Genomic DNA, 22,421 nt, shown 5'->3' on the forward strand with positions numbered 1-22,421 from the left:
ACTAGGAGAAGTCTACTTAAAAACAGAGATGCAAATGCCTTTGTATTGAATCAGCACAACAGTTTGAGTCGTCCAAATAAATCCTCTTTACGGTTCTTAGATATAAAAAAGTCAGCACGCGACGAGAAATATGTCACAATCCTTTATTACCTATATGATTATGAGAACTGATAGTTTGTAAACCGGAATAAAGTTGCATTAGTCTTTTTTTACCATTAATGAAATAATGCTAGAAATAAATAAACGGACAAGACGAGATAAATGGGATAGCAGGTGTTGACATTTCGATGCATTTATAACTTTATCTTGATAACAAATTATTGGAATATATTTTGTAGGGTCACGTGGTATATAGTGACGATTTCTTTGGTTAAAATTCATAGTGTAGTTTAAGAAATATATTTTATCCCAACCACCCCTCCCGCATTTGGAGAAGGGCAATTCTGTCATTTATAACAGGATATTAGAGCTTTATACCTCCGACGACGTAAAAGATGTTAGAAACTGATACATGATCAAATGATACATGATTTTCAGGGGCAATATCAGACTCAGTGAAAACCTTTTATTTTTTTCAGTCTAATAGTTCCTTTGAAGAAATTGTCCACAGAGTTTCTAGAGATGGAATTGACTCACTTTGGAATATCCGACGTCATCCAAAAAATGGATTACGCAAGATTTTCCGAAAAGCCAAACATTTTTAACTTGAAGTAACAAAAAAAACATTTTCAAGATTTTGACTCGAAGTGAAGCACAAGCTCCTACAAGTGGGATAACCCCAAGTTGTCTGTTCGCCGGTATGCTTGTAGCTGGTCGCGCGTTATACTGTTGACGTGATCACCAGTGAAAAACTGCCTGCAAACGATGTGATTGGAATTCTACGGAGACGTTAGAGTTGGGTAGAGAAGGGATTAGGTGCCAGGGAGTTGGTGATAGCGGCTTGTGTTAGGATGCCCGGCCTGTCATCCACCAGCGCTATCTGTGGGCCAGCATCCTCCGGTTCGGCCTACCGGCCAGGGAACCCGTCCAAATTACGACTCAAAGAGGCTCTCTTTGGTCGTAGGCTCACGCGATCCTTAGATGACGATGTTTGTCGCTTTCGTCGACCTGAAAACAGAGAACAAAACAGTTAACATGTAAAGAGTTCTAACACCTTAACAGCATGATGGCGGTGCTTGATGCTTGAAAACACGAAAAAGCAGAAAACTATAAATGAATAGCCTTCTAAAACCTTAACGGTACCTTGGTTCACAAAGAGCTCTGATATGATACATAGGAATATTGTATTTATTCCCTGCTGTCACTGTTTGTGGGGCGACCGCAGTGACAACAATCGGTCGACGACGTTCACGTTTCCATTTGCGCAGTCAAACGCTCGTTGAAGGCCACTTGTCTTCTATCATACAACTTAGTGTGCACTTCTGTCCGTCATATGTGGGAAAGTTCGTCATCTACTTGCGAAATGTCAGTGGTTTACATCGTTCACTACAATTTCCTCCTCTGATACACCTGACCACCGTCATATATGTTAAACAACAGTGAAATACATAAATACATTCATGTATATATTGCTTTACGCCATATACTACATATGTATATGGTTCATCATGTATAACAGTGCTATAAGGTAGCCATCAGGTGCCGGATAAAACCATTCGCTGGAGATGAAAGGTACACCACAAGATAGGCCAACATCCATGGAATTATTATGTATTAAAAATACATCAGTATTAGATTTGTTTACATATTCATGATGTTTAAGGTTGACAAGCTTTGCTAAGGCTGCAATTTACGACTTGCCAGAACAAATTTACATGGTTCATAAGTTTTCCGATTTACAGTATTTTATTTTTCGTATTTTGAAGCAGTAACTGCAAATCCGGGCATCACAACGTCATTATCGGTGAAAACTGCGTTACATCGAAGAGGGCTCAAGTCGGCTACACTAAACTGGACAAGTCTGAAGCAGCCTGGAAAAATTACGTTCTGAGGAATGAAGACTATGAACAATATCCGGCACAGAGATATCTTAAGGAAATGACGAGGCCTTTTCCATATCAATATGTGAGGATAATCCTTCTGGTTGTCGATAAGAGCTGCACTCAGTTATTTATGAGATTGTAATCTGTTAATATGGAAAAATGTATCCGTGAGCTTATTGGGTTCATAAGAGTTGAGGGCTGGGTTCCCTCCACAGACGACACGGCCATAATACATTGTAAACGGATAGGGGAAAAAAACAGACGCAACAAAAGTGATTTAATATTGCGAAAATGGTCTGGTGTATTTCAAACAAATTCAAAATGAGATTTGTATGAAAAAATAAGTCCCCAGGGAAAGAATAGAAACATGGTTATATGAGGAAACTGTTAGCGGGGCATGGCTTATGAACACAGATTGCTTGTGGCAAGTGCACCCTGTTTTCACTGACATAGGTAATGATTGTCCCCAAGTCCCAAAGCTTCATACATTGCAGGGTAAAGTATGCTGTAAATTGTTAACACGTCACATGGGGCGAGAGTGTATCTTAAAAAATATTAGGCTAAAAAGCACATATAACATTGAACAATACCTCAAGGTGTTGTATAAACACATCAGGTGGAGTTGCTGCAGACATTTATTATAATATGGAGATCAATAGATTCTGACTTTTATATGAGTTGGAATATACGACAAATATCTTTGGAATGAAACCCATTTCACTGAGGTCATTCCAAAGCTCTCTCCGGCAGATTGTTTTCTACCCCATCAAAGCCACCCACAAATTGTTCCGTCCAACCACTAAATCCTAACTCAACAACTCAACACTGCACGACAAATCCCTTCCCATCATTCAGGCTATCCCGCACCATCCGCCAAAAGCGCCTTGTTGTAGGCGCCCACGCTGATATGATATCTTAATCTTTAGGATACCAGTGTAATTGAAAAGAAATTTATTTTCTGTCCACAACAAGCCTATATTGATTGCCTGATCTTCGGGAAGTGAAGAATGTACGGTGTCCGGTCACGTGACTGCAATTCTGGAATTGCCCTTTAGGGAATATCTGTATCAGGTGTTTTCGTGAATATGACTGGGAATGGAAAAGCCACATTTGTCCATTCCTGATCGGTGCTAGTCTTACAAACTTTTAGCCAGCTTATTCACATTCTAATCGAAAGGTTAACGTATCAAATGAACAGTGACTTTTAATAGTTTTCCAAAACGGTCGCCCTTTTCTCGTATAAGCCAACAAAGAGTCCTAAATGAAGTCTCACCCATAAAACTGACGGCCAAAGCGTTGTGAAAACCCATGGCCTACATGGTGGCTTATGTAATACCCTTCTTTTACGTATAACTTTCTTTAACTCAAAAAATGACACGTTCTCGTGACTGAGAAAGAAAAATTTCATTCTAAGATGTAGATTAATTTGTTATCCATGAACATTAAGAACAAAAAACATTCTCCAAAGCCACCTCCTCGTTCCAGATAAAAGTGCAGCTCTGACCCAAACCATCACACAAGCTGTGATTGGTAAAATAATTAGCGAAACACAGCAAAGGATGATTGTGTGTGCAAAAAGAAAAAAAAATTTAAAATTACTTCTAAATAAAAGTTTATGTAGAAGAACTATTTTTAGACTCCGACTGTGCTAATTGGTACGTACTCAGTACCATCGACCAGCAGGACGAATAGTCTTTCCAAAAAATTGAATTCCGCATTTTTCTTGTCTGACAACCATGCGGTGTTGGATGTTTCACTCAAAGCATTGGTTTTACAGGAATGAATCCGCGAGAAGAAACCAAAGGCTGTTTGCTTTAGTAAAAATTTCGTTGCCATACTGTGTCTTTATCGTTTTGAGAGAGCGGAATGTGACGCTGTTATAAACTGTGCTATGCTCAGGAACAAAGGCAGGTGTGTTGGGGGATCAAAACATGAATTGGACAGAGCATTTCGCCAAATTTCGGCTTCATCGTCATCGTATAAGTGTAAACATTCTAAAGTATGGCAGTAAACTATAAGCAAAAAAATACATCAGTACATTTTTCGTTTGTACGCATGTACTGAAATGTTATGGAGGATAATTACCTGAACATTACACTTAAAACCATGTCTCTTATTATCAGCAACCATATTTATGTTAGTTGATAGCGGCCTTCAGGAAAGCGACCTTGGCGACTTCGGCGGGGCTGGGGAGGTAGTAGTTAAAAAAACCGCCCTCATTTCTCTGTGAAACACATGGATAAGCGTTCCCCGCGCCTTAATTCCGCGCTCTTCGCGCCTTCCACGGATGTAGTTCCAACTTAACAGGCTTTCTGTGAATATTACATGTATGTTAATACATGGCAAAGACTTGTATGATAAAATAAATGCTTTCGAGTATATTGCTGGACGGGCTTGTCCAAGGAAGCATAGTTACAATCATCACAACTACTCAACTACTTAACTACTTATGATGTTAACACAAGATGCACTATGTTCATGTATAAATGTGGCCGCCGTGATACAGGAGAATGATTCTTATGCACCCACTGAAGTAATTCGAAAAAGTAATCCGAATAAGGGCTTCGCTCCAAGCACAATTATCAGAGAACCTTTTGGATGTCAAGATGTTTGTTTCTCAAATATTTTCACCTTAATATCAATGTATTGAGTGAGTGAGTGAGTGCTTGGGGTTTAACGTCGTACTCAACAATTTTCCAGTCATATGACGACGAAGGAATCCTTAGGGTGCATGTACGTGAAACGTGCCTCCTTGTTGCAGGACGGATTTCCACCGCTCTTTTATTTAGTGCTGCTTCACTGAGACGACTTACCGAAGGCAAGTAAGCCGCCCCGCCCGAGCCATTATACTGATACGGGTCAACCAGTCGTTGCACTATCCCCTTCATGCCGAACGCCAAGCGAGGAAGTTACAACTTCCTCTTTTAAAGTCTTAGGTGTGACTCGATCAAGGATTGATCCTGGATCTACCGGTCCTGATCAATGTATTGAAGCATTACAAATAAAATCAAATAGCTCCTGTCTTTAGTCAAGTCATTATCATGTCTACTTACTACCGACAACATTACTGCCTCTTTTCTGAGTTTTTTAGCGCTAAATTTTCGAACAAACCACTAAAATCTACTTTCCAAATGCTATCCACTATACTAATAAGTTTGGGATCCAGATATACACTTCAACCATCTTTATCAATATTATGACACATGAACGATTGAAGAGTTCACAAAAGATCTGGCATTTCTGTAGAATAGCTGTCCAAACAGTTGTCCGAATTGTTTGCGCTGCAGCAAAAGAAGATTAAATGCACAAATTCTTACACACACATTATGGATTGTGTGGATTTTCATGGAACTGTTGGGATAGCACGGCTTCGTCCTCATTTATAATCAAGTCAAACGTTTGTCCCCACAGAATCTTAATTTGGTGAAGTTCGGTATTTTAATAAAGAATTGCATTTTTTCTGGTGGCGTGGTTTATGGGCGAAGAAAGGCAATCTGACCCCACATACCTAATAAACCTCCTGACAAGAGCTGAATTTAAGTGCACGTACCTGACAGACCTCCTGACATCAGAATTCAAGTACACATACCTGATAAAACTTCTGACAGCAGAAGCTCAAATCAAGTACACGTACGTGACAAACTTTCTGACAACAAGCCTGAATTCAAGTACACGTACGTGAAAAACCTTCTGACAGCAGGGGCTGAATGTATACTGCGTTTTCTTGTCCTACAGCTCAAGTGACCCCCATGGGCGATAGTTTAGAACCGCCGATGGTGAACAGTGCATGCATTACTAGTATTCCAGACTCTGTGTCCGTGTCAGCGTGTGCCCTACAGAATCATGCCATACTAGAGTATAATTCCCAATACAGGCATGTCTGCGAGTTGATTGTAAATGGCGACCCTTCACCGCAGAGGTCAATAATCGTGGCCATAACACGTCCCACGGAACGTCTGCCTATGAGGATATAAAATACCATTTACCTCTCATCGGTACAAAACTCAGCTCTGATGACAATCCGTGTTTTCATAAACCCAATATCACCTGTGATTATACCAGGCGCCAATTATACAAAATATTTCCTAAGTGTGTGTGTTTCGTGAAGAGCACCCTTCTTCTCAGCATCACCCCTTCAACAACACCGTATTCAGAAGTGCCCTCTCCCACAACAATCAGCTCTATATTATCTTCTAGTGGTGAAATGTTTCCCTAACTGTACGTTCTAGCACGTTCTAGCGGTTGGGACAAGTTCCGAAAAAGAGACAAAAATAATGGTGGACTGATGAAACTACGACCATGTTGTGTTTGCATACATCTATACCAGGATGAAAATAAATTCAGCATCAGATAATGACAATACTTCCTTAATATTTACCTAGTTTTTGTTATATCGTCTTTAGACACGGATGCCTGTTTTGTTATACTGAGAAAACACTGGTCATCCACAGGGCCTTGAAATGTTACCTTAGCTTGGATGTGCCGTTTCAACCGTGAGACTCAATGAAAAATTCTGTACATTCATCCTTTCCTGCTCCCTCTCCTGATTAATTCTTCTGTTATCTTTCGTCCTTCATTGTGGTTATCCGGGATTAAATTCGGTCAGAGCTTAGTTTGATTCCTTCACTGAAGTGAAGTGTATTATGAAGTTATTCATCGTCCACCTGATCGTCCTTTACTACCCCACCCCACTCTACCCTGACAACCACTTTCTACCAAATAATAACACCCTCATTAGCACAACCTTTCCGCAGCTCTCCACTCTCACAGTTGTAAAGGAAGCGTGCTATTCACAAGGACAAACAAAGAGTAAATTCTTTTCCAATTGCCGGCAACATGTGCAAAGCGTATGTGAGGAAATTGAGTTTACTCGATTCATTAGCCTCTTGGGAGGAGCTCTGATCAGTACGTATGAGAGCGACCATCCTTTCTCTAGCGGAGAACGTATGTGGCGTGTGTTCCGTCAACACCCCCCCCCCTCCCCCCCCCCTCCCGCCGACCATCACCACCAACTCCCCGTATTATCTCCCAAAATACCGGACATATAATCTCACCACAATCGACTTTAGATCTTATTCTTGTACGATGCAGTCTTTTGTGTTGAAGGCCTTTTTGTTGAGACAAATAACTCCTAACTTCTAAGGCATGTTATGAAAGAAACTGTCCATTACCTCGAGTTCAGAAAAACGTCTCTCATCATTTTTTTAACTAACTTACTTTTTGCTTTATAGCCATTACTTGAATGCCCTTAAAGAGGTCACTTGTCCAGGTATCTAGCTGGGCTGAACGTGAATGGCGTTTTGTTTGGTTCTGCTGGCCTCTGTGTCAAACCCAAGACAATTACCCAGAAGCCTTTTCTTGGTGCTCTGACCTAAGATGTGAAGTTTATTGCGAACTTTTATTAAGGAGTCTATAGTGATCGCATCAGAGACGGACTCCAGAGAAATCTAAGAGTAAAGTGTTCCTGTGGGTAAGGCCTCGTCGTCAACAACAGTATGTAAGTTCGGAGGATATGTTGGGGGTTTGTTGGAGGCCTCGAGAGGACAGCTTTCCCTGAGGGTACTCTTTGTATAATTAGAATTAGAAATTGGGCCTCCCTCAAAGCCGCATTACTATCTGTGTCCGTCAATTATCAAAACCTCATTACCAGCTAATGAATTATCACAGTGCTCTCTATGCGCGAAGGTGAGAGTCTCTTGGGAACACATCCAGTTGTCAGTTAATTAACAGAATCAATTCAACAAAGCTCGCGTTAGTATTGTTACAACCTATCTTACTTGATGTCAAATGTACAGACAGATATGACCTTTTACTACAAGTACATCTGATGAAGTATGCAATTGGGACACATTAACAAATATACGTATTCATTAAATGAACTTTAAAATACATTATAAAAAATGTGCCCTTAACCAGTAATCGAACAAGAAGAAAATGACACTAAATTTCATTAAGCAATGTTTGTTTTTTTGCCCTATATTTGAAAATATCAGTAATAAAGTGGTATTATTCTACACGAGTAACCTCGTGCAAAGTTTATGATATGCTGACACTGTCAGGAAAAAATTCATTGTCGTCAAGTGTCATTTGTTAATTGTGATGTCCAACGTACACTTTTGAAACTGGTTTAACAAAATAGCACAAGGGATTTGAATGGCTTTTAGTTAATTAAAACCATAATCCTAATTGCCTTCCAAAACGATAGTAGAATGACCCTGTTTCAATGATGAAACAACAGCGTTTCATCGATACTAAACATTTATGTTTTCAGTGATTTACTTAAAAGGAGTATCATACATTCTCCAAGTTGCAAACAATCACTGTCAGAAGAAAAAAAGAGACTAACACAAGCCATAAGGTTAGTTAAGATGTCAAATATCGCCTGGGATCAAACTTGTTCATGCACAAGTATGTCTAGTTTCGTTCGGCTCAACGAACGATGTAGGAAATTCTTAAACTGATATATATTTCCGTTAACCAAATGACCATAAGTAACAATTAAGACAGTCAACTGAGTTGGGCGGAAATGAGCATTTGTTACTATTCTGTGGGGAATAAAAGACACTAGCACAATTCTTCAAAAACTATCCGCGACTAAATGGACTAACAGGAAAACCCGTTAAATCATGAGTGTGCTATAGCGCAATAAATCCGGCTGTCAGACCCGTATTATGACGTGGGGACGGACTGGGGGTAGAGTGAAGGCCATCAGCCTTCTTGAGTAGACCGCTGAAGTGAACAGAGCTAGACGAACATCGATCCCAACGCGCCTTCCATGCCACTTCATCTCGCTCCGATTGCTGTCACAGGATGCAAAAGGTAGAGTCTATAAAACAAAAGGCTCGGTTCACCATCGGCTTTTGCCCAGACAAAACGATTTCAATTAGAGGCATTTTCACATGGCTGCCTTAATGCGATAGTGCAATGGCAGCGGTCTCGTGTAATTGGGGTCGCCATCACTCAACGGTCAATGGGCTGACCACTGCCTCTACCAGCCCCTGTCCACTTCTTCTTTCCCAAACACACGCCACAAGCTTTGATCTTCCCGCGCACCAAGGCCCAGGTGCAATCCACCGAAAAAATCGCGGAAAGCGTTGGCCTTTCTCCCACGAAACGGTGCTTATGAACTATTGCTTTTTGAGTTGCTGTTGTTCTTCAGATGGAGTAAAAACCTGAACACAAAAGAACTAGGTCTTTTAAAATAACCCATGATTTATAAAAATGTGATCACTACACGGTTACTGACTGCCAGTATACCTGTCTTGAACCATGTCATCGCCTGTTGACCACATTAGATAAACCATCATTATTCATTCATTTCCGGGAGATTCACGGTCCAGTTGGACGATTTAGGTCTATCATATTGCTTACGCACAGCTAAAATAGCATGCAAAACCATGCCTGATTATATATATTATCACCTTAGCAAAGAAATGCTCCCGTTGTTGAACTGCTCTCCCATATACTACCAACAAATGTACTTGATTTTTCCCTTCCTAGAGAAAATGTGAAGTTCAAATGCACAGTATGCAGCAAATATAATCTTTGTTTCTGTTTAATTTGCAGTAATCTGACAATAGTTGGATCGGAATCAAAGTTTGCAAAGAGCATTTATGCCCCTGTATTTGATTTATATCCCAGGGTTCAGTTAAAGTCTTGAGCTGTCTTTCTGAAATTATAGTACTGTTTCTATTTAAGACGTAAATCCAAATGGGAAATTAACAAGCCTTTTGTGTTCAGCCGTGTAAAATATTGATGTTGTGTCGAGGGATCTGCCGCCAGTCGCCATTTTATGGCTATGTAACCTAACACTACAGAGTGGAACAAATGAAATTAACAAGTGAGGTAAATGATGAGATAACCGATTTGTACGGATTTTTTGCCATCTCTCGGGATATGCATTCTTATGTATCCATTTTTCTTTCACCGGATATTTCTGTTCACGGCCCTCCTGTTTTAAAAGGGCAATTTTTCTTAAGCGGATAAGCCGCATTCCATGTGTAACAGGATCTTGATAAAATACATTCACACGTTCGGACAGGTCTGTTGTAAAATATTGCACAAGTCAGTGTGGACGGACGCCTGTATTTCCGCCCAGTAATCTATAACTAATTATTTTTATACTTGTAAGACTTATCCCCCCAGGTGCAGCGTAACAGATCACCTTGGAAATCGCTCTACCCATACGTAATCGGCAGATCATCTTCACACTCTTTTTCTCACCGTTGACCTAATGCCTCCGTGGAAAGGTGCCACATTTCCACTGAGTATGTATAAGGCTGTTTCTCGTTCTAGATAATTTCATATTTTCATTAAAAAAGGTTGAAACGTGATAAAATTCCTAATTCACACAACGATGGGTTCTTTTTGTGATGAGGCAATCAAACGTTAAGACCTTTATCAATACCAGCCAGCCTCATCGACTCCGATACACAAATGTACGACAGATAAATTGTAATTTTGATGTTTAAAAGGCTGTCACTATAACCAACTTAGCACTAATCTTTAACGTCATTAGAAACACCCAATAGCCGATGACACCACGACTGAAGTTTATGAAACTCCTGAGTCAGTCTACTACCGCACTTTTAATCTAAATGTCAGACAAATTTGGTCACACTCTTGTCCAAGATTTGAGCTATAGATGGTCAAGCAAACTGTCGTGTTAGATATTTGCCCTCCAGCTGATTAACACACGGTAAGACGGAATCAGAGAAGAATAGATTGTAGTACGGCGGGCTGTATGAGTAACTATTGGCAGACTTCATTACAGTCTCTCTCAATATGGCCGTTATCGAGACGCAGAAAGCTACCTCAGGTGTTTATTGAGTAACTGCTCCAGGAAGGCATGCCTCAATCACTCATGCGGGTAACAAGACGGGAAAAGAAAGCTCAGCAATCAGAACAGTTGTATCAATCATATCATATCTTCCGTGTAAAGTTTCCCAGGAGAAATGTGGATGATAATTTTACAGCTGTATCAGACGTTGTTATTTAGTACGTAAGATCATTTCATCCGTCGATCTCCCTGTTCATTGAATGTTTGTGCTATGCGGATTCCCTAGTGATGCGAGTTAGTTTGGCCTAATACGGCGTATCAAGAAGCAAAACTGCAATAAATCAACACCCTTACTCATTAAGAGCAACAACAGAGAAATTCCTACAGGAACATCCCGGCTCCATACAGGGTCCAAATTCAATTTTATGCAAAAGTAAATGATGTGAACGTTTTGCCTATAACCAAATGTCCGGATGTGATTTTAGTTTTTGTTCTTCATAGCTACCAGATAGAGTTGCGCCGGTTCATGGCTCTTCAACATAGGCCAGAAAGTTTGATAATATGTGAATGAAGCTGCTCCATAGGCCTGCCAACCGTGTTTCCCAGTATATAATGTTAATAAAAAAGCTGTATTGATATATGTAGTAATAATTTATTTTTTAAAATCTCAAGTGCATGAGACTAATCACCTAACCAGCACTTCACATCGCCAAGAAACAAGACCAAGTTCTGTTTAGGAAGTAAAAAGTAACGTTAACATTAAAAGACCAATACGGTCTGGAAAGCAACGTTAAGCTCAAAGCAAACCCGAAAATACATGTGAAGATACGGTTGCACGGAAGAGCGATTGTACTCACCAGGTGAACAGCGGGGGTCGTTCACGCAGTTATGCATGTAATCCACCATCATTCTCTGAAGAGTTCTTTGTGCAGCTATAGAGGACAAGTGAGAATACGTGCAAGGCAGGCCCAAATGGCACCCACGTTTCTGTAAAGACGTCAAAAGTTCCAAATAGCTGGGTCTGTAATGAGACGAAATAAGATACAAAAAGTGTCAATCATGCTGCATCTCTATAAACACCTGGGTCTAAACCTGATGACAATTTTAGAGAGCAGCATTTTTTGTCACTTAGCACAAATAAAGGCGATGAAGTGTTTGTATCAAAGTAGTGACAGATTACCTGAACACAGGTCACGTGTCATTTGAATGTTATCACGCGCAATAGCTATTATCACTGCGTAGACCAACGAACAACTGGAAACTACACAGACAGCCTGAATGTTTCCTTGAGAACATTTAACATTTCAGCTAGATACATGCTGCTCATGAAAGGTGTTTTCTATCAGAAAGAAAACACGCCCACCTGGAAATATTACCACTTCTCTGACTCTCTGACCATTCTGCACAAATTAAATGTTAAAAGAAAAGACACAGCTTGGACCAAATTTGTGTATGTGTCGAAATAGTATCCCACATAAATTTTAAAAAGCATGACTTTCGATTTTAAGATGTTGCATAAAAGAGATATCGCATTTCAAAATAAACAAAACTTCGCCCATTGACGTATTGGAAAGCGCTGCCATCTTATCATTTTTATCCACTCAGTCGCCAGAGATTTCTGTAACTCGCAAAAGCAGCTGTTTCTCATGACGAGCCCTGTTTTCGTAGAGGTATATGAGCTTTGGCTACGAAAGACGTGACATCATGTTTCGTGTTTCTCTAATAGGGCGGATCAAATGACCCCCTTCTGTAAGCCATTTCAAACTTAAATCAGAAGTTTAAATACACTTATAGAGCTTCTTATTGTATCACAAAACTTAGAATTTTGACCACCATTTAAATATTATCTTAAACCGAATGCATTAAAATTGTAACTCTCAGTACTGAAATAGTTAGCATTGTTTGATACAAATTTTGATACAAATCGGAAATGGCTTTGTCGAATCGGCACCTAACCACCACCCGATCCAAAAGACCAGAAGCGATACAAGTACCAGTACTCAGCTTTCGACCTATCTCTGTCAACAGTATGCAGTGATTCCTGCTCCATTTCATTAAAATTTTGTCCATAGTAAGGCTAATCTAAGATATCGTGTGGACACAATAACAGCAAAGGTTATTTCTTCCTAGAAATGCGCGGTGAATATCTTAGTTATTTATAGTATCTCTGACGAATCTCTGAGTCTTCCAAACAGTTCTTAATGATTAAACGATAATCATGGTTTCTCACCGTGTAGTTGTGTGTAAGTGTTGAGGCGTCCATGGACGACCGGAAGTCATAGGTAAGGACAGGATACAGGGAAACACGAGAAGAATGGTCAAGTTGAGATGCCTTCTCCACATACTGCGCACTGGTTTTAATCGCATCAGTCTGCCAGAACTCCCCTGAAAAGAACAATAACTTGTAAATAGACCAACCATTAACGGCTGCTGTTGTGTTCATGTATAGGCTTGTCTTTACCCGGGCGCGTCATTCATGTCTTCTGGGACATTGGCCTTTGGGTCAACAAATCCTTCCGGTTGTCAAATATTCAAAATTTCATTGTTTTAATGGGTTATTACAGTCAAAGCTCGAATCCAGTGGGTTATAGTTTTACCTGATTTATTGTATTATTAAAGACAGGAATTCTGTGTTCGGGATTAAATGGCTGCATCGCCTGGCTGCTAATAGCCTTGGGACATGGTAGAGGAATGACACATCTGTATTATAGAGTGCTAACCATATATTAACTAATACGATGTAACCACGTCAAAATTCTTAACGTTTTACACAATCACGGATCCAGTCACCAATTTCATTCACATTGTCCTGCAATTCCTACAGTATCTGCGTCTTAAACCAAAGATTGAATAAAACATTTTTAACTAAATTAACGCCATTAACACAACAGCTTCACACGTAAGTCATTTCAAATAAATTCTCTTCGCGAAAGAGAGGGTGCAGTGGCAATAATTCCAAATCTGATAAGAGAAAGGTTGTTCACTGACACAGTGTACCGAACACTTTTTTGTACTACGTATGTGCCAAAATTTACACATAAACTTATATCGGATCAGTACATGAATAGAAAATCTTCTGTACTTAAATGGATGCTTAGAAGTCATCATAATGGTTTTCGGTTGCATCTACCTTCGTTTTCAAGGCACATTTTCTTATTATGAGTTGAGAAATCATGACTTCAGTACCCACTGTATGGGAATATTTTCCTATTCTCTTCGTAATCTGAGTGATACAGAAAGAATTACTCAGTGATGTACAATACCATATCTTATACGATACAGAAACAATTTTGCATATTATATTGAATGTTTCAGAAACCACCCACAATTGCTTATTTACAGACACTTTCAGAATAGACCAAAAAATGGTCACATTCCTTTTCAGACCATTTGGATTGTTTTCAGGTATAATATGTTATACCTCCCTACATAAGTGAAGAATCACATATTTGAGAAAAGTCGATCATTCCGAGAAACCAAAGAGGTAATGCTACAGCTATATTCATAACACAGTACCTACATGTTACACGCCCAAGTTTTCAGCAACTGTAGTCTCAAACGTGTGCATTTATCATGCGACCATGACTCTACAATATTTTCTCTTTGGTGAAATTCAGATTTCACACACAGGGCATATCCGATGTTTTTATCAACTAACGACCAACCATGTGTCCAAGAAATACTAGTTCACTTGTGCATAATCACAGTGGTATTCAGTTACGACTAGCGTTTATTTACTATCGCCTTCAGTCTGTCTGATAGACAATGTTCCGATGTTTTATGACGAGGCAGATTGAATTTAAAGTGCTTTACCTGATGAACAAATCGATAAAGCGACTTTTTTTGCCGTTAAAACGTCTTATAAAATATCGGATAACTTAATTTCCATGTATAAGTCACGGAACTTGGATTTATAGTCTACATTAGGTGATCTCCTTGTAATCTGTAGGAAGAGGGTTTGCAATTGACTTAATGAACAGTTGCCATTACGTGTGGTGGCCGAGAAGACGGACATACAAATGGCTACATTAACAGTTATAGCTGCTTGTCTCGCTGGGTAATGAAGGAGTTAGTCGTGAGGAATGAGCGGTTAGCTCTGATACACAGTATTTCGTCTGATATATGTTGGTCAGTCGTGAAGAATGACTGTTTAGCTTTGATGCACGGCATTACATGTGATATATGTTGATTTAGTGCATAACCATTATCCGTATTTGTCAGTGGATTAGCTTGTGGATGGAAAGATTGAAATTAATTACCGATCTTTTCGGTAATGGTTAAGCTAAATATTTGTAGCACCTTCGCTGAAGACAACACCAAGTCCAAAAATGATAATAAAACACATAGGGAGAAAGGTGGTGTTGAAAAGTGACAATATCTGTCCTGCCTTGTTAGCAAAGCACGAGATTTATGTCGATTGTTCGACAAATATACAAAGATATTCCTACGCAGTCCTTGGTATATTACACAATCAATTTGTAAAATTTCACGAACCACCTGGTTCTTATTACACACCATGAATCGGTCACGATGATCTTCCATCGCAACTGTCTTACATCTAGTTGAACAGCAGTTACCAAATTTCATTTCTCACAACTTTGTACGTTTTGGTTACAGTTCTATAAAGCTTTCTGACGAAGCCATTACATCGACTTATTCGAACACATACAAGAAAAACAAGCACATATGTGTAACAGTTTCTTAGCACAATGTGGCGGAAAACAAAGTTTATCCTACCTGTGCCTGGGTTTGATGTTCTTCAGCCGACTGAGTTCTGTCAGTGTGATTACAGGTTATCCAAGACAGGTGATTACAGGTTACCCAAGACATGTTACTACGCACTAGCTATTATCATGTAGAGATAAGTGTCCTCAAAAGAAATGAACGGATATACAACAACCTGGTCTGTCCGGCGGAGAGGAATTGAACAATGAGCATCAAGTAGGCACAAATGGAAATCGTTCAACTGTTAATTCCTGATGGTCCTTCGTTTAAGCGAAACAAGAGATAACTCATCTCGGTGAACATTTGGACTACTCCTTAATAACATTTAGTTTCTGTGGTAACAGACAAAATTCGATTTACAAATTGTAGCAAACTGTCCATGTCATCAACTTTCACCAAAAAGACTCTGATTGTTGCGACTTTTACAAAGCCCATTTATTACTCGGCTTCCATAAAGCATATTAGCAATAATCAGTACAATTAATGCGTTTTAAAAAAATGAAGGTGGACTGTACTTCAGCTGGAAGACTATTGCTGGCGCTTACCTGTGGCGGAGAGTCATGAGCGATGGGGGGTCCGTGAACGGTCTCCAGTTCTCACAGGTAACAACACAATCACCCCTTTACGTTTAATTCCAAAGTTTATTCCAAAATTACTTGGTAAAGCGATAGTTCACTGCATGTCCTCGATAACCCAGCCAAGTCCGCCTTCAAGACACTTGCCCAACTGTTAAGGGGGCGCCAGAACTCACGCGAACGTTATCGAGAAGAGGACTAGTGAAGCCAGGCAGTGGACGATCAATACTGGAACACGATGTGCTATTTATCTGTGGGCAAATGTAACAAAATGATTACAGCCCTCTTCCCCAACCACTGTGCGATCAGCAGGTGCGTGTTATACTTGCCCAGCCTCCAGCCTTGCTGTGAGCTCGCCCGACTTAGTTACCTGCACCCATCCCCAACGGGCTGCTCGATGTACCATTCACAGCACCCGGAGCGAGGGCTCTTAAGGGTTCATCTCCATGATGTTTACTCTTCACGGCTTGGAATCATCAAAGGAGGAGCGATCGGGATTTTTAATTGGAGAATCACTCATGCTAGACTTGTCCTTGTATTATACAATGGTTCCATTAACTAATATCGCATCTACGTCAGCCACAACCACGTAGGGAGACGGCCATCGGTCTATGGTGACAATAGTAACGTTTCAATTTTGTAAAGTGCCATTTAATATGATAAGCTTTGATGCGTTACATTTTTATCTCATGATATAGATACTGTCTGTCAATGTGATGTTACGAAAATGAACAGTTTCATTATTAAACATGGACAAAACATATCACCGTGGTAGATGAAAGACAACCTCATTATTTTACGATTGCATAATGTATTTACCGACACAAGCGATTTTTACTTCACAAATTCAGACGCTTTGTGCATACATTTTCTCACAAAAATATGAAAATCATACTGGCCCGTGAGGCCTGTAAAAAAACAATTGATCTGTGTACTTCAAAAGTTGATACAGTTAACTTTAGAGTGAGCTAAGAATTCAAAAGCATTGGTGGGCCATAACAAAAAGGTATCGTGGGGAGCGAGACAGGGTAATCCGAGATTTCACACAAAGGTAGAATTAAGACAACATGAATGTTTCAGAGAGTTCGTACAAAAGTAGAATTAGGACAATATGTATGTGTCAGAGAGTTCACCCAAAAGTAGAAATAGGACAATATGTATGTGTCAGAGAGTTCACCCAAAAGTAGAAATAGAACAATATGTATGTGTCAGAGAGTTCACCCAAAAGTAGAAATAGGACAATATGTATGTGTCAGAGAGTTCACCCAAAAGTAGAAATAGGACAATATGTATGTGTCAGAGAGTTCGTACAAAAGTAGAATTAGGACAATATGTATGTGTCAGAGAGTTCACCCAAAAGTAGAAATAGGGCAATATGTATGTGTCAGAGAGTTCACCCAAAAGTAGAAATAGGACAATATGTATGTGTCAGAGAGTTCACCCAAAAGTAGAAATAGGACAATATGTATGTGTCAGAGAGTTCACCCAAAAGTAGAAATAGGACAATATGTATGTGTCAGAGAGTTCACCCAAAAGTAGAAATAGGACAAGATGTATGTGTCAGAGAGTTCACCCAAAAGTAGAAATAGGACAATATGTATGTGTTAGAGAGTTCACCCAAAAGTAGAAATAGGACAATATGTATGTGTCAGAGAGTTCACCCAAAAGTAGAAATAGGACAATATGTATGTGTCAGAGAGTTCACCCAAAAGTAGAAATAGGACAATATGTATGTGTCAGAGAGTTCACCCAAAAGTAGAAATAGGACAATATGTATGTGTCAGAGAGTTCACCCAAAAGTAGAAATAGAACAATATGTATGTGTCAGAGAGTTCACCCAAAAGTAGAATTAGGACAACAGGAATGTGCATATGTAAAATTAAAAGACATTAACAATTTATCAGAGAGTTCATACAAAAGTAGATATAAGACAACAGGAATGCATGAGAGTTATGTATCAGAGTTCTTATAAAAGCAGAATTGAGGCAACAGGAATGCATGGGAGTTAATACAAAGGTAAAATGAAGACAATATAAATGTATCAAAGTTCTTATAAAAGCAGAATTGAGGCAACAGGAATGCACAAAAGTAGAACTGAGGCAAAAGTAGAATTAAAACAACAGAAATGTCCATGGGTCGGGGAAAGATGGAGTTCAGACAGTAGACATGCATCAGAGGTTTGGGACAAAACTGGAATTAAGACAATAGGAATGTATCTGAGAGTCCATAGAATTAAGACAATAGAAAATTTTGCGAGACTTCACACAAAAGTAGAATTAAAACAATGCGAATTATTCCGAGAGTTCACACAAAGTGAGAAGTAAATAGCTATAGACAATTGGCTATCTGGGGAGTAAAAGTACAATGGAATGTTAAGACGGTCGTTAAAAATCTGCCATCTTCATCTCTCATTGGAATATCAACCTTGGTGAATTATTGATACAATATTACAAGATTAGTCATATTTGCGACTAGCACGATCGAAAAGAAGCCGGTGCATCGTGGGATGGCACACTCGATATGATCAGCCGCTCTATTATTCAGTAGGTAACAGCCCGGACTGTGATAAAAACTAAAGGGTGTGATAACCTTAATTGACTTACAGGTCCTGTTCTCTGGGCAGGTGTGACGTGTGTTGAGAGCGAGGTGTGGTGGGTGTGAATAAGGAGATGCCCCCGATGAATGGTAACCACAGCTCGGCGTGAGTCGGTAATCAAAGGCCAAGCGAGTCTGAATGGCTTGACACAGCGCATCCTACCAACTTCACTGACAACTCAGCTCGCCATCACACTCGCCCTCAACAGACCGTTAAGTGGCTCTGTTCAACTGAGCAGCCGGTTTGCTGATCTCAACCAGCGATCTGCCAATTCGCTTCTCAACACCTAATTCATCTCCATGAGCAGAAAGGGTTTCGTTTTGAAAATGTTCTCCATATCCGGTTTATGGATAACATGTCGAGCAATCTCGTACAATCCGTGAATGACTGGAGGATCGTTGTAGACAAAATCCTCGACAAATACTCAAGTGATACTGTACGTCCATTCTCTGCTAACCAGTTAACACCGAATAATGTAAAACAATTATTGGCAAAAAAATGGCAAAATAGTTCTTATGATTTATAATTTTGGAAACAATAACATGTGGAGTGGGCTTAACTTATTCGCGTTATTTACGCATGCGCGACCTCGGGTATAGCTTTTATCTGTATACATTTCATAATATGGTTTGCACGACCATGTGTATTGGATCCCAAGGTTCTTGTATGAAGGCAAATTCTAGATGGAAGACATCGGCGTTTGAAAGTTCAAGAAAACTTGTTGAATCTCTGCATGGGCAATAAATAACTTTCTGGCTGTACGAGATACTCAGTCGTGCATTGTATGACCAAGTGTACAGTGGAAACAATACCAACCGTTAGATAACAGAATTACCAAATACAGGCCAGTTCCCTGGTAGCTTTGTAGTTTTAGTGTAAAATTAAATTTATTCTAGACTTAACAAGTACAGTTTTAATGACGTATCCAAAAAATATGGACCGAATTATAATTTTGATCAAACGTTGATCAAGCCTTGATTGAACGATTGCATTTTAACTTCGAAGGAAAAACACACCTAATCCTTGAGTGTACGATTAGAGTTTTAATGTTGGATCAAATACAGTCCAAATTGCCTATTATACGATTGCAATTTTAATATCGGACCAAATTTTGAACTTACGTTAGACCATAGAAGTATAGTATTAATGCTGAAGCATAAAGCAGATGGAAAAATGAGCTATGTTCACAATAGGTTAATCTGGTTTTTCTGCAATAAAAATTTCCTCACCACACAGGTGAAAAAGCATATGCACTCCATAATTAAATCTGATCTTTGGAATGTTCTATTTTCTTTTTCTTTCACAACACAACATGTTTGAGAGGAAAATACGATACGTGGACCCAGTTTCTGTTTTTCTCACGTGTGAAGTTTCATCCCAAAGCCTAAACAACGTGAGTTCTTTTCAGCACATAATAAACCATGTGAGTGGGATGAAAAAGTATGAGCCGTGTGAACACAAATCAATCTGGAACGAGCGTGTGAAAGCAGTTTTTCGTTGAACATCGATGGCTTTGTACTGAACCAGAATACACCTTATCTCTGAAATACAGTTACGTGTAACGTTGAAGAATGCTTTAGATCTAAGCGAATCACAAGAACATTTCAGTAAATAGGTCGGTTAGTGTTTGCCAAGTCATTTAAATCCTTTCTCATGACAAAATGAACTTTTTCTAAAGGGTCAGTATGCTTCCTTAACTAAGGGGTGAGATCGCATCAAAAACATTTATCCACATATGTAGTGAGCTGATATTGGCCAAGGAATTATAATGTGTAGAAGATTTTAATTCTAAATATAGGAATATACAAATAAAGAAGCACATTTCATTAAAAATGCGATGATTTTCACAAAAATGATGTATATTATTTCAGTTTTCATACATTTGATAAAAAATAGTTAATGATCTTTGCTTAAGGGCTTACAAGCATCACAAATTAACTAATTACTGAGCTTAAGCGTTATTCTTTATCACGATTTGGTTCTTGGGATAAAGTATTAATACACATTATGGAAGAGCAGAATGTTAGATTAGCGATGACGAAACAATTTTTCACGAGTACGTCTTAAAGTTAAGCAACTCAGACATCTGTAAGTTAATCACATCCAGCTTACTGACACGGACAAACAGCCTGTTTTCCAAGAAGTAGAGAATTCAGGAAAACCCTCAATTCACTTTTTATAAACCAAACGTATGCCAAACCAAATTGTATGCGTGTATCTTTTAGAATGTCATATTCGATTTGTATTATGCTTCATGCCATTTGTACTAAGTACATCCCTTTATGGATAATCTGCATAGACCCTGTATATACATAAAGCTAATGTTTGAGATGGACAATAGCTGATGAACAAATCACACGCAATGATCGACAGTTCTACAAGGGAAACATGACAAATCCCGATAAAATATCCATGTGACTGGGTATCATGACCAAGCCTTCTGAGGAAAGCTTTTCCCGATATTGCATATACTTGAGCATACAGACAAGTTTTCCCACATCAGCCAGAGCTGAGAAGTTGTCAGTAACAAAATCGTGCCTAGTTGTACACTGTGTAGGTTACCTTTTCCCAGGCGATGGCCGATCGTATCAAGTAAAGTTGTACCCTTTTCACTAGCCAGTAGATTTGTACAAAACGCGAAGTTGTGCCTTTTTGCCAGGGAGTAGATTTGCAATACCCGCGATGTTGTGCCTTTTTCGCCAGTGAGTAGATTTACATTACCGGGGTAGCTGTACCGTTTTTCTCAGAAAAGTAAATCTGAACTACCCAACGTTCATGAACTGTACAAGTGTACAGCTCTCATCGTATCCTACAAGGAATGTGTGTCGTCACACTAGTTATCACTTCTCGGATTCGTTTTCCTAGATACACAGTAAAAACTTGACAAATATAAATGATAAATGTACATACAGGATTTGAACCACACATAGTCCAATAAACATGTAATTCATGGAACTATCTAATAACTTGATCTCAAAAGAATCTATAACAGGACTGAGCACTACACAGTACCACAAACAGGATTTAAACCCATTGACGTCATACAGGACCCAGTCTGTGTATTCTGGAATTAGGACGGCGTTCTGGTCTGCTTTCATTGGTCGCCACTAATTCGAATGCTCGGGACAAATGGCAATCATGAAGGTGAAAATAACGTAAATGGATTTGTTGAAAAAAAAACAGAGAATAACTATAATTCAGTGTTGGCTGAAATTACTTTAATATTTGAAATAAATAAGGCATAAGTTTTTGTTATTTTCTGGTTAATCTCGTAGAAACAGGTAGTTTGATAAAGTGACAGATATGGAATGTAGTAATGAATGGCGATGCCCCATTAGCTAAGTGGATATCCTTTTGACCAAATCATCCGAAAACTTCTTCACTAAACCTTACAGTGTTTTAGCTCAACAAAAGTTAATTCCAGTCTGTAAATAAATGTCAGTGAATAAAGGGTATAAAGTGCTGAAAAAATGTTATGGAAAGAAAACGAGCTATGGTTGCTATGGTTGCTATGATTGGTTCGGGAGCGGTCATTCGCCAGCGAAATTTCATGGCCGCTTGCAAATCGCGGTGGACTCCACAGTTTGGTTTTCATCACGACTTTACTTACATTGAATGGAGTTATAATAATACCTTCAGTAATCACGTAAACTAATATGGTGAAGTGTGATGAAGAGCGGAAATCAACACCAATATTCTCTTCTCCAGAAGGTAAACAGTATTTGCCCAATTAACATTCACCATCATCGTTTTAGACGCCATAT

The 22,421-nt window shown here is 39.2% G+C and overlaps 1 protein-coding gene across 2 annotated transcripts; it reads right to left on the reverse strand.

The window, feature by feature from the left end:
- Positions 1-138: 138 nt before the first annotated feature.
- LOC135469000 (uncharacterized) lies at positions 139-21,509 on the reverse strand. Of its 2 annotated transcripts, none has more exons than XM_064747514.1 (4): positions 21,220-21,509; positions 12,992-13,146; positions 11,619-11,782; positions 139-1,107 (listed from the first exon to the last, which is right to left on the reverse strand). In XM_064747514.1, the coding sequence occupies exons 2-4, from the start codon at positions 13,126-13,128 to the stop codon at positions 1,007-1,009; spliced, it is 402 nt and encodes a 133-aa protein (XP_064603584.1). In that variant the 5' UTR covers positions 13,129-13,146; positions 21,220-21,509; the 3' UTR covers positions 139-1,006. The 2 variants fall into 2 exon arrangements, with proteins under 2 accessions (XP_064603584.1, XP_064603583.1); XM_064747513.1 differs by lacking the exon at positions 21,220-21,509 and adding an exon at positions 16,032-16,345.
- Positions 21,510-22,421: the final 912 nt, after the last annotated feature.

This window comes from Liolophura sinensis, chromosome 6 (genome assembly GCF_032854445.1).
Source record: "Liolophura sinensis isolate JHLJ2023 chromosome 6, CUHK_Ljap_v2, whole genome shotgun sequence".
NCBI classification, from domain to species: domain Eukaryota; kingdom Metazoa; phylum Mollusca; class Polyplacophora; order Chitonida; family Chitonidae; genus Liolophura; species Liolophura sinensis.